The sequence below is a fragment of the Sabethes cyaneus genome, chromosome 3, assembly GCF_943734655.1.
Source record: "Sabethes cyaneus chromosome 3, idSabCyanKW18_F2, whole genome shotgun sequence".
Classification (NCBI taxonomy): Eukaryota; Metazoa; Arthropoda; class Insecta; order Diptera; family Culicidae; genus Sabethes; species Sabethes cyaneus.
In genome coordinates this window covers 134,616,162-134,629,206 of record NC_071355.1, presented here as the reverse complement: position 1 = coordinate 134,629,206, position 13,045 = coordinate 134,616,162, and the positions used below count along the sequence as shown (strand labels likewise).

The window sequence follows — 13,045 nt, the reverse complement described above, 5'->3', positions numbered from 1 at the left end:
ATACAGACAGACAGACAGAAATCCTTCTTTATAGGTATAGATGAACTTGTAAATCAGTTTTTCTATTTTAGCTCTTTTTGAAATTGTTGTATAACGTTTTCAAGTATTACAAAGTTGTACAAATAGTAAAAATACACAACTTTGCTGAATATAGTATACCTCTATATTTACTTTAAGGGATTAGGATTAAGGGCAAATTCTTCAACTATAGCCTAATCAACTTATACGCACCGACAAATGATAAATCCGATGATGCTAAAGACGAGTTTTACGACAAGCTTGAGAGGACCTATGGAGAGTGCCCAAAACACGACGTGAAAATCATCATCGGAGATGCAAACGCGCAGATCGGGAGGGAGGAATTCTTCCGTCCAGTTATTGGAAGACATAGCCTGCATCTGTCGACCAATGATAACGGTCTGAGGCTCATAAATTTTGCCGCGGCCAGAGGGATGGCCATTTGTAGCACCTACTTTCCCCGTTTGAATATTCGGAAACACACCTGGAGGCATCCAAATGGAGACTCTAGCTCTCAGATCGATCATGTCTTGATTGACGGTCGACACTGTTCGGACGTTATCGATGTACGGTCTTTTCGTGGACCAAATATCGACTCTGAGCACTATCTCGTAGTGAGTAAGATTCGCGCAAGGCTCTCGAACACGGCGGAAGCTCGCACTGAGAGGAAGCTGCGTTTCAACATCCAGCGGTTAACGGCAGACGGCGTAGCAGTGAAGTACGCCAGGAAGCTTGACCAGCGAATCGCAGAACAGCAGGTAGAAGAAGAAGATATAAATGGGCTGTGGAGGAACATCCGTGGTGCCATCCAAACAGCAGCGAGAGAGGTGGTAGGCACGACGCGTGGAAGACAGCGTAACAGCTAGTTTGATGCCGAATGCCAGAGAGTGACAGACGAAAAGAACCAGGCCAGGAGTCGCATGCTCACTGCGGCAACGCGTCAAAACAGAAAGAGATACAGAGAGACTAGAGCTGCGGAAAAAAGAATCCATCGTCTAAAGAAACGCGAGTACGAGGAGCACGTGCTCGCCGACGCAGAGGAGCGATACGCCAGCAACGACACACGGAGTTTCTATAAAACGGTGAGATGCAGGAATTTTGCCATGCCTGTGATGTGCAATGATAGTGCTGGTAACCTGCTTACCGACAAAACGGCGGTAGCAGCCAGGTGGAAGGAGCACTTTCAGATACTATTGAATGGAGAGGTAAATGCGGAGATCAGCAGGGACAGGATAGAAATTGTAAGCGATGGTCAAGCTGTGGAGCCACCAACACAGGAGGAGGTTAAGAAGGCAATCAGTGAGCTGAAAAACGGTAAGGCTGCTGGGAAGGACGGTATCCCGGCTGAACTTCTAAAAGCGGGGAGCGAGCGGCTGTACGAAGCAATCCACCGGATCATTGTCAGGATCTGGGAGGAAGAACAAATGCCGGAGGTGTGGTTGGATGGCTTCATTTGCCCAATTTTCAAAAAGGGACTTCGAATGGAGTGTAAAAACTATCGAGGAATTACATTGCACAATTCTGCCTACAAGGTGCTTTCCCGTATCCTGTTCTGCAGACTGAGACCGTTAGCGGAGTCCTTCGTCGGCGAGTACCAAGCTGGTTTTCGTGAGGGTCGCTCCACGACGGATCAGATGTTTACCCTGCGCCAGTTGCTAGACAAGTTCCGGGAGTACAACTTGCAGACAAACCATCTGTTTGTGGACTTTGTGGATTGCGAGATTGGTACTTACCATTAATACCGCCAAAATGAAGTACATGGTTGCTGGTAGGGAACGTGGGAGCTCAAGTGGTGTTGGTGCCGAGGTGGAGTTAGATGGGGAACGATATGAAGTAGTGGAGGAATTTATATTGGTACACTCGCGACCTGTGACAACGATGTAAGCCGCGAAGTGAAACGACGAGTTGCAGCTGCGAATCGGGCTTTCTACGGATTACGTAGCCAGCTGAAGTCCCGTAGTTTGCAAATTCGCACAAAACTGGCGCTCTACAGAACACTAATCCTCCCGGTGGCCCTTTACGGACACGAATCATGGACGCTAAAGGAAGCTGATCGGCGAGTGCTTGGGGTTTTTGAGCGTAAAATTCTACGATCTATACTTGGTGGCAAAATGGAAAATGGAGTGTGGCGCAGACGCATGAATCACGAGCTGTACCAAGTATACAAATATGCTGATATAGTGAAGGTAGTGCAATGTGGCAGGCTACGGTGGGCTGGACATGTGGCCAGAATGCCCGATGAAAGAGTAGCCAAAACTATTTTCAGCAGAGAACCAGGAAGAGGCCGTAGACTCCGAGTCAGACCCCGCACCCGGTGGGTGTGTGCTGTCGAAGACGATGCACGTTTAGCTGGTGTTCGTGGGGATTGGAGAACGGCAGCCCAGGACCGACGGTACTGGAGGACCATAATTCGTTCGGCGCAGGATCGATAACGGACTGTTGCCACTAAAGTAAAGTAAGTAGTACTATGTTTGCTTGTTCAGGAACTGTAAAATTTTGTTTATAAAAAATACCCTAATTTTGACTTCGAATTACTTGATTACCAACAGACATTGTCTTTAAACATTTTTCAATTGCTGATAGTTTTGCTGCAGAAAAACACCATTTTTCCATGTGAAAAAACTAGCGAAAATTCCGGTTGGAGTCAATTGCGGTACAGCTCACATGCTGCTTGCTTCATTTCTGTGATGTCGGTTTATGCTGATCTATTTTCCTAACAATGCATTGAATAGTTATCTATAAGATCATAAGATCATTGAAGAATATACTTTAGTTAAACAACGATTTGTAACTTTATAACAATATGGCATTCAAAAACCGACACGTGTTGTACAAAATACAACAGCGTGAGTAACCGAAGGGTAATAAAAATTGATAAAATTTACTCAAGAAAACTTTATTGATGTGAATCAAATACAATGGCATTACAGGAAATTATGCATAGTTCAAAAACCTATAAACTTGACCTCGTTTTGGAATTGTTGTATAACTTTTTCAAGTATTACAAAGTTGTGCAAATAGTAAAAATACACAACTTTGCTGAAGCTCTATATTTGCTTTAAGGGATTAAGGGATTAGGATTAAGGGCAAATTCTTCAACTATAGCCTAATCAACTTATACGCACCGACAAATGATAAATCCGATGATGCTAAAGACGAGTTTTACGACAAGCTTGAGAGGACCTATGGAGAGTGCCCAAAACACGACGTGAAAATCATCATCGGAGATGCAAACGCGCAGATCGGGAGGGAGGAATTCTTCCGTCCAGTTATTGGAAGACATAGCCTGCATCTGTCGACCAATGATAACGGTCTGAGGCTCATAAATTTTGCCGCGGCCAGAGGGATGGCCATTTGTAGCACCTACTTTCCACGTTTGAATATTCGGAAACACACCTGGAGGCATCCAAATGGAGACTCTAGCTCTCAGATCGATCATGTATTGATTGACGGTCGACACGACATAGTTCAAAAACCTATAAACTAGACCTTTGCTACGCAATGTATAAGTTAAAAAATAATATTTCCTCTTACAACTTACTTTTACTTGCATTTACTCACATTAATAACAACTTACTCAGCAATTTCATGAAAAAATGATCTATCAGAATTTATAAGTGCTCCTATTTTGTTCAACTTTTGAAAACTTATTCAATTTCCAAATTTTTTTATGTAAACCAACGCACTACGCAACGTTAACCAATTACTACAAAAGTTCATTTCAATGGACAAAGTAGTCTAAGACCCCCCTATCAAAAAAACGTTAACCAATAGATGAATTATGCTTCGAAGACGTATCAATTTCTATCTCAAATAGCACGTAAGACCGTATAACAAAGGTTCCTTTCACCAATAGGTGGATTAAATCAGGTTTTTCATATTAGCGGGGGTTGAGTGTATGGCATTAAAAAACCTATACGTATTGTGGGATAGGTAATTACAACAAAATATATAAACCGAAGTCATCAGACGGCTCTGGAACAAGTAGGCTGACTGTTGTTTCCCTGATAGGGCATGGCTAAAATACTCAGCACGTTGCTACGCATTTCCTTGAAGCAAGGAGGATTTCGACACTTCGACACTTACCTCATCAAATTGAAAAAAAATTGTAACAAGTAACATGAGTTACATTTGAAAAATGAGAGTTTTTCATAATATTTTCGTACATGAAAATCTTACGTAAAAAATGATTAAACCCCTCTCCCCCCCAAATAAGATTTTGCGGATCCCCTCCCCCCGTCATACCTTACGTAATTAGTGCACGGCCCCCTAGCATTCCTTTACGATCGCTACGCGATTTATACGATATGGCACGGATACGATTAAAAGTTAACAAGAAAGCTACTAAAAATGCACTTTTTCGCACTTCTGAAGAAATGAGAACATACATACATACATACAAACATAAAGAATTTTCGATACTAAAAGGGAATTCATGTGTTCATATGGCGCTCTCTTGTTAGTGATGAAAACAACTATAATAGCTAAATATAACATTACTAAAGCAAATGTCAATATGCAAAAAATTCTATTATTTCTAGGGTCTAAAGATAAGAAAACAGCGCAGTACAGGTGATTTGGAAAAACGCGGAGCTGGATCTGGAAGTATTCGTTCAACTGCTTCCATTGCATCCTGGCTGAGTACAGAGTCCTCACAGTCAGGAATGACCAACAAGTATGCTACATGAAAATATCTTGGAAAAAGCTTATTATTTTGTTTTGTTTTAGATCAATGCATACAGATTCCAATGCTAGTTTTATCGTAGAAGACGAGCAGCTTGATGGAAGTGTGACTGAAACGTATATGGGTGAATGGAAGAATGATAAAAGATGCGGTTATGGTATTTCGGAAAGAAGCGATGGATTGAAGTATGTTGTTGAGCAGTTCATTTAATATTCAATTAATTTTTTGCTTTTCGCTAGGTACGAAGGTGAATGGTTTTCTAATAAGAAGTATGGTTATGGTGTTACGACTTTTAAGGATGGAACGAAGGAAGAGGGAAAATACAAAAATAATGTATTAATTACTAGTCAAAAGAAACGACATCTATTTCTTATTCGATCTGCCAAGTTTAGGGAACGAATAGACGCTGCGATTGATTCAGCACAACGAGCATCGAAGTACGCTTTACAAAAAGCCGATATAGCAATTTCAAGAACAGCAACAGCTCGTGGTAAAGCTGAGCTTGCTGATGTAGCCGCAGATCAAGCTCGTGAAGATTCAGACGTTGCAATACAGATGGCTAAAGAATTCGCTCCCGACTTTAAACCGCAATTGTTAGATCGCTTTGAGCGACTAAAACGGGACCGTTGCAGGCTAGATTATTCTATAAAACCGGCATCAATTGAACAATCTAAATTTAAAGCCGGTGAAAACGTGTCTAAGCAACAACAATCCAATCAGGTGCCCACTGGATCGCCACTGCAATCACAACTACAACAACCGAATTTTAATCACGACCTAGGTAGTGATTTTTATGACAATGGATACTCTAATTCGCAACAGCAAATATCAAATTTTAATACGACATTTAAAGCGAACAGTAGGAAATTATCTCAAACATTTGATCGAAAAACTCAGCAAAGCTCTGCAACAGTATCAAATATAGCAAATAATGTACAAAGCACTCTTATAGCATCCAGCAAACAATCGGCAATGCAATCCGAAACGCTGAATAATCATCAGCGGCAGCTTGATTCAAATTATCCTGAAAGGCAGAGTTACCAGCAATTAGATTTAGATCGTTATCAGCAGGAAAACATCACACGAAATTCCATTCAGACTTCTAGTTCAGTAAAGCCTACACCAATGCTAAGTCAAACCAATCAAACTTCTATCGATTATTTTGATCATTATAAGCGTCCTCCTAGCAGAGACGGCTCGGTAGATCGGTACTCAAGGGCTGCGAGTAGGTTAGGTGGCAATCAATCGAGACAATCCTCAGTAGATAGATCTGGTCAGTATATCGCCAGCCAAGTCATTGCAAATGAAATTGTGCCTGATCGGTCAAATCGAGCCGGTTCACAGTTACGAGGCGTAACTCCCATGCAAAATATTTCTCAAAATAACAGCTCAATGCCTACTGGAAACGGAATTGGTCCGTTATCTCCGACTAGAGCTGTAAGTCCATTTCATCAACCATTGAGTGATTCTGGAAATAATCAACCTTTCGAGGAAGTACTTCTACGACAACGTACTCTCGGCCAAGATATTATTCCATCGTTATCACAACCTAAGCGAACCGAAAGTTTGTATCTTTCCAAACCTAGTGGTTTGCAAAGCGAACCGAAAGGAAGTATTGGTGTCGGTATAGCTATGAGCAAAGGTGGGCGTAGTGCTGGAGGTGCTGGTAACGGAAACGGAATGTCTAGAGCTCCAAAGGTAAGTAATTCAGATTTTAATCAAATATTTATGTACATATATTCTGTTATAAGCCTTTTTCATTACAAATAAAAATTAAAAATACGTCGCGAATAAATCGCTTGTATTTATGTAAAACGTTTGTGACAGAAAAAATTTCTTTCTCCGTAGTACGGGGTGCCTCTAACACAGTCAGTCGTACGCAATATTGTTTGCTTTTTCCTGGTTATTATTATTTATACAATTGCATTTTAATTTTAATTAATCTGCCGGACGAATTGTGTTAGGTTGTCAATTTAGTCCACCTTAGATTGTAAAATTGCGGAAATCAAAGTGTACGCAATCTGGAGCCCTCCACGAATTTTTGATTTCAATTGGCTTACGTGAATTTGGGAGTTTACTTTTTTGATGCATTCTGATGTTTGATTTTAATTAATTATTGTTTTATATATGTAACACGACCTTCTGCCTGGAAAATTAAATAAAAAGAAAACTTATCTAATTTAATTCTACCATGTATATTTTATTCTTGACAGATACGTATTTTGCCTACGACTTGCAGGCTTCCTTAGTGTCTGGTTTCGAACTTTGAAAAAGTTTTCTTTTTATTAAATTTCCAGGTTTCGTATTCTACTAAGACGCTCCAAAAATTTCAGACCACCTTCTGTATTATCCAATGTCTATATTTTTTTTTTAATTTTCCAATCGGTTTTAGCGATACATACATATCTTCGAATCAGTTTCAGTTAATTGAAAGATTAATAACCTTTGAGAAGTTCGTCAACGTTTTTAGCATTGATTTTCTCGAAACCTTCTCTTCCAATTCCTGTAACAACAAAACCACTAGCGTGTCTACACATAAACAGAAGCTGGAGTACTCGACGTTTCTAAACATGTTTTAACTAACCAAGAAAAAACCAGTAATCGTTGGATGAAATTTTTACTTATAACAAAAATGCTGGCTCCGGGTACAATTGGACTTAAAATTAAAATTAAATTTGACTAGGAAGTAAAATTGGAATTAGACGGGACGTCAGAGTTGAACTTTAAATTTGACTTAACATTAGGCTTTGGTTGGACATGATATTGGATCCAAACTTAGGCTGATTTTACGTCAAATCGAACTTGAAATCGGCAGCGAAATTAGAAAGTTTTACTTGAAATTAAACATGAAATTGAACTAAAAATAGAATTTAAAATTTTACAGAAAGTTCGAATAAAATTAGACTTGGCATTGGTCTTGAAATAGGACATGAAATCGCTTCTGAAATTGGACTTAAAATGGGAATTGAAATTACACTTGAGGTTTAACATTGAAATTAGACATAAAATTGAACTTGAATTTGCTTTCTATTGGACTTGAAGCTGAATAAATTGTTCAATACTTCTACTAGCCTAATTTGAATGAATTTCCATGTGATGATATGCCTTATCCAGGGCTTCGACCGATCCTTTTTTCTACCGCAGTCACACCAACGCGCATTCAAGTTCACACCGTCCGTTTAGCGTTGCCAGCGTTGAAAGAGATTTCGTAGGCTGCTCGCACTTACAGGAAATCTCGTGCCGTACTGTCAACGCGTGAGTGTTGACAAAAGCAAAAATACTTCCCTTTCTTTTTTTCTCACGCAAAACCCTGAACAATATCAGCAACGCTGGCAAGGCCAGTAACGCAACTGGCAGTTTGCTCAGTCAAACGCCGAATGCACGCAACAGAATGAACGCGTTCTAAAGCTTTTTGACATTTTCGTTTCGATCAAGTTGCCTTTACTGTTTGGAGCAGCGAATGACTGGCAATCACCACGCTAACGAAAAGCAACCGCACAATCGTATGCTTCAATACTACAAAAAAAACAACTACTACATGTGCATGGAAGAAGTCGGTCGGACTCCGTCCAATACAAACGAATATTTTGCTTGCGTCGGACCGACGTCCGGGTGACAAACTATTACTGTGAGCAGCCGATTTGGAGACAAAAAGAGAAACGAAAAAATACGTCACCGTATGCTTCCAGTCAGTTTGCAGTTTATATTCTCAAAGCGCGAAGCAAAACGGGAGATTGACTGTTTGCTTTTGCTGAGATGCCGCATGAATTGTAAGACGGCAGCAGCGCAAGCGGCAGATTGACTGGATTCGAAAAACAGTCAAATGATCGTTCAAAAAGCGGAGTTTGAATGCGGAAAGTTCGCATTCACGGCAGTCACATTCAACTTGCGATCCCTTTTCAAGCCCTGACCTTATCAAATATGCGAAAATTTATACCTATGCAATTTGTAACTGTTAGTCCACTTACTGAAAGACTTTCGTTAAGTGGGCTGAGCTATCAAAGCCGCGAGTCGTTTGAGGAATACACCAATAGTTTTGACGTAGAACAACGTCTTACCGCAGGTATCAATCCAAAATTTGTATTCAATCTTATTAATAATTATCTAGGGTACGGGAGGGTATTTTCAGCAGGTTTCTGAATTCAGCCTATTTCCCTTTTCTTTTGCCAATAAAAATACTTTGCCGACATAGAATTTTAATATGTTAAAACTATTTTCTCAAGACTGTAAGTAATCTACTATTTTTTATTCAAAGAACGTCAAAACCACCCGGTTCTTCCGCTAGAACTAGGCCATTGGCCGAAAAAATAGATGCCATCGCTTAATGGGCTGAAAATACCCTCCCGTGCCCATTGGCGTAGCTAGAGGGGGTGCCTGGGGTACCAGGCCCCCTCCAGAATTCTGCAGACCCCCTCCAGTAATTTTCCTCATTGGAATTGGAAACCGGGAAAAGCACAGTCTATATGTTCCCGCTGTGTAGATATTTTCTTTTTCACTAGGCATCGCAAAAGCGTAGTTATCGTCGTCGTCAGTAGCTTAGTAGCCACCCCGGCTCATGCTGTTTCAAGCATTCGTCTCCATTCAATTACATCTTGGGTTACTCGTCACAAATTTCCCAGTCACAGAAGTCGCAAATCACTTTCGTCCTGGTCGAGCCATTTTTCTCCACTTACAGTTTGTACTCCGCCAAATATTACCCGCAGTACCTTCCGCTCGAACATAGCGTATGCCTAGCGTTTTGCGAAGGGCAAAGGAAGCCTATTTTCCCGCTTAATTACCCAACTAGATCCCCTTACTAGTGTTGTTGTCCGTGTGCACCAGCAATCCCAAATACACGTACCCATCTGCCACTTCTAGATCGTCGCCATCAACAGTTACCGTCCGCGAGAGACACGCGTTTGTTTCCTGTGAGTATTTGGTCTTGGCCGCATTTATGTTTAGAACACTCGTCCTAGATTCCGATTTCTTCGAATCACCCCTTCAAGTGCGTATTCAACATCGCAAAAAATCGCATGCAAAATAAGCCGTCACCTTGTCCCAACTTTCACCGCGTCTCAAAGTAACTCGAAAGTATCTCCGAGATGCACACGAAACACAACACTCTCTCCAATGTAGGTCTGCTCAGTTGCGTCAGTTTATTCGGAAAACCGTGTTCGTGCATTATCTTCTATAGCTGGTTGTACTCCCGACATTTTTGGTAATTGCGCGGACCCTCATCAAGCCCACCTGGTATTTCCCTACAAAACCTTGTGCTATCGGTGACAGTCAGAGTAACAAGATCATAATCAAAAATTTTTTGGAAGGCACCCCCTAGGCCCCCTCCAGGGAAATTTCCTAGCTACGCCAATGCCCGTGCCCTATTAGGCCGTATGAATAAAACAGTTTGCTTTGCTTTTCCCGTGTAAATCTTATGGTTGTTCACCTCTCCCCTTCGCTAAGTTTATATATTTGGTTTTAGATTGCCTAATTCTACATTTCTCGCGTTAAACATTCACTCTTCCTTAAGCGAAAAGTAAACCGACTGCTATACTGTCGATAAAAAACTGCAAGGTATACAGCCCCAAGGGTTTTACGAAAGGGTGGTGTAGACCTATGCTTACATTATATTGTGTTATTTTGATAACGTGTTTTACTCGATGAAGTATTCCTTTATGTCAGATCATTAGAGCAAGGACTAATGCATACTGCATTTCTGGCATGTGTATGTTCATAAGTATCTATCGCCTCCAGCTTGGCTCATTAAAACAGTGAGTAGATGCGCTACGGAAACCGCTCCGCCGAATTAGCCAAAATTCCGTCCCGGAAGTGTTACAATTCACTTGAATAATACATATTCTTTTATCACAATAACCTTTTATCGTACCGGCTTGGGTCGTCTTGGTTGGTCTCCTTGTGAAAATTCTGAAAATAACGGACTTAGAACCCACGCCAACACCGATGGTTACTGAGCAGAACAAAACTATAGCGAGCGAACTTTAGAAAAAAGCAAAAGGAAGTGCACATTTAAATAAATTTAGAGCATGAATAGATATCACATGCTCAAAATTCAACTTCTTTTGAAACTGTTAGGGCCCTTGACAAACGAGGGGTCCTCTATTTCGAGGTATCAAAAATGTAATTCTTATTTTTTAACCATTTTCAATCAATTAAGTGCAAAAGTTCCAATATTTGAAGATCTCGTGTCAGTAGTGGCCCCGTTTCAGCGAGAATTACTCATTAAAGATTATTATAATTATTATACTCATTAAAGATTATTATAATTATTATACTCATTAAAGATTATTATAAGCATGTCACTACAAAATTGCTGAACATTTTATCTTTCCAACGACATATTAACAGTTGTGTTTCGTTCAGTGGTATAGAAGTTATAAGCATTTGAAATCTTTCAGTATAGTAAACAAAGACGTAATCCTACGTCAAACAAAGAGAAAGAAAGATAAATACCGCTAAAATGAAGTATATGCTGGCCGGCGGGACCGAGCGCGACAGGGCCCGCTTAGGCAGTACCGTGGTTATCTACGGGGTAGAATTCAAGTTAGTTGACGAGTTCGTATACCTTGGCTCACTGGCAACAGAGGCCAATATTAACAGCCATGAGATTAAAAAGCATGTTATCAGCGGAAGTCGTGCCTACTACAAACTCCACAAACCCTTCTGGTTGAAAAACCTGTGTCTCCGTGTCCGTACAAAGTGCACATTATACAAAACGCCAATTAGACCGGTTTTCCTCTACACTCAAGTACTTTTTTTACACGGTTTAGTTTTTTGAGTATTAAGAACGGGGTAACTTAGAGACCATTCATTTATTTCTCAATACATTTGGGAGTAGCTCGACATTCCTCACGTAGATTGTAAATAGTTCCTTAGCTGCACCGTTTTCGAGTAATCGAAAAAAACAAACCGTGTAAAAAAAGACTTGAGTGTATAGGCATGAAACGGACCTGCGGGCACTCGGAGTTTTCGAACGGTTGTTGCTACGAAGCCTCTTTGGCGGCGTGCAAGAGAACGGTGTATGAAGGCAAAGAATGAACCTCGAACTCGCACGTCTCTACGCAGAATCCAGTATTCAGAAAGCGGCTTAAGCTGGACGGAAACTTTAGGCAGGACATGTTGCTAGAATGCCAGACAACTATCCTGCAAAAATGGTTTTCGCATCAACTCCGAAAGGAACAAGGCGTTACGCAGGCCTTGTCATAAGACGTAAGGCCAACTAAGTAAGTAAGTAAGTTGTGGCAGTAAAAAAAAGCAATGCCCAGGTGCTACATTCCGTTATCGAAACTTGACCCTCTGTTTTTATACGACAGACTTCGCAGCCAGCTGTTAGCGTGCAGGCCAATTACAGGGCCAGTTGCTACGATCCTATTGACTCTTACAGCCTCTCCCAGTCGAGATTCGAACATACGACGACTGGCTTATTAGGCCAGCATCATTCCTCGAAGCCAACTGGGAGGCTGGGGAGGGGGGGGGAGTTGCAACTGTAAATTACCAAAAAATAACATCTTCTTATAAGACGTAACAGCGCTACAAAGACAGAAATCAAATAATTATCATTAAATAATATTTCTGTCCTAAGACAGACCATAATGAACAAAATTTTTCCATAGCTCAGCTATCGGCTGCCGCTCTTCAATTCCTTAGATACCGTATACTCGCCGCCAGACCTCGCTTCATCTAGCATAAATTTCTGCCCGCTGTATTTTAAACACTCACCCGTGGATCCTTCTCGTGCATAGTCCACGTCTATTGAGCGTGTTGTACAAGACAAACTTTGTACGAAGGTTCAGTCTGTTTCTTGTGAAGTAAGCTTGACTTCTGCTGATAATAACGAATCTCCGAATCTCACGGCTGCTGCTGTCATTGTTCGCCATCACTAGTGAGCGAAAGTAGGTAAATTCCTCCAATACCTCATTGTATCCGAATGTTATCCTATCGCTCAAGCGGTGTCGGTCGGCCTTGGTTCCGCCGATCAGCATACACATAATTTTGGACGTGCACCTTTGCTACACCTCGCTAATCTGTTTAGCCACTGCTACAGATGTTCTGTCGACAATATCCATGTGCCATGTCATCCACTTCGTTCATAACCCTCTGTAGCACTTTGTCGAAAAGTAAGCATAAGAAACCATCACGCTGACAAAGCCCGCTGAAAGCTACGTATGATACGCAGGGATGCCACATATAATTCTGTGTTTTTTGTTGGAAAAATCTGGCCATCTGTCGATCGAAGAAAAATATCTATGCAGAAATCTGTCCAATGCAAAACAATGAGAGTGAGTCATTTTGCTAACTTTTTCGTCTCTTTCACTCTCATGTGAAAGCTCAAAAATCTGTTTAATCTGT

At 41.1% G+C, this 13,045-nt stretch overlaps 1 protein-coding gene across 1 annotated transcript in view; it reads left to right on the top strand.

The window, feature by feature from the left end:
- The window catches only part of LOC128740166 (junctophilin-1), a 157,541-nt gene that overhangs the window by 79,021 nt on the left and 65,475 nt on the right, over positions 1-13,045 (top strand). Inside the window, exons 4-6 of the mRNA XM_053835691.1 lie at positions 4,560-4,693; positions 4,747-4,887; positions 4,942-6,400. Of these exons, the coding sequence (XP_053691666.1) occupies positions 4,560-4,693; positions 4,747-4,887; positions 4,942-6,400 (1,734 nt within the window). The remainder of the gene's footprint in view (positions 1-4,559; positions 4,694-4,746; positions 4,888-4,941; positions 6,401-13,045) is intronic.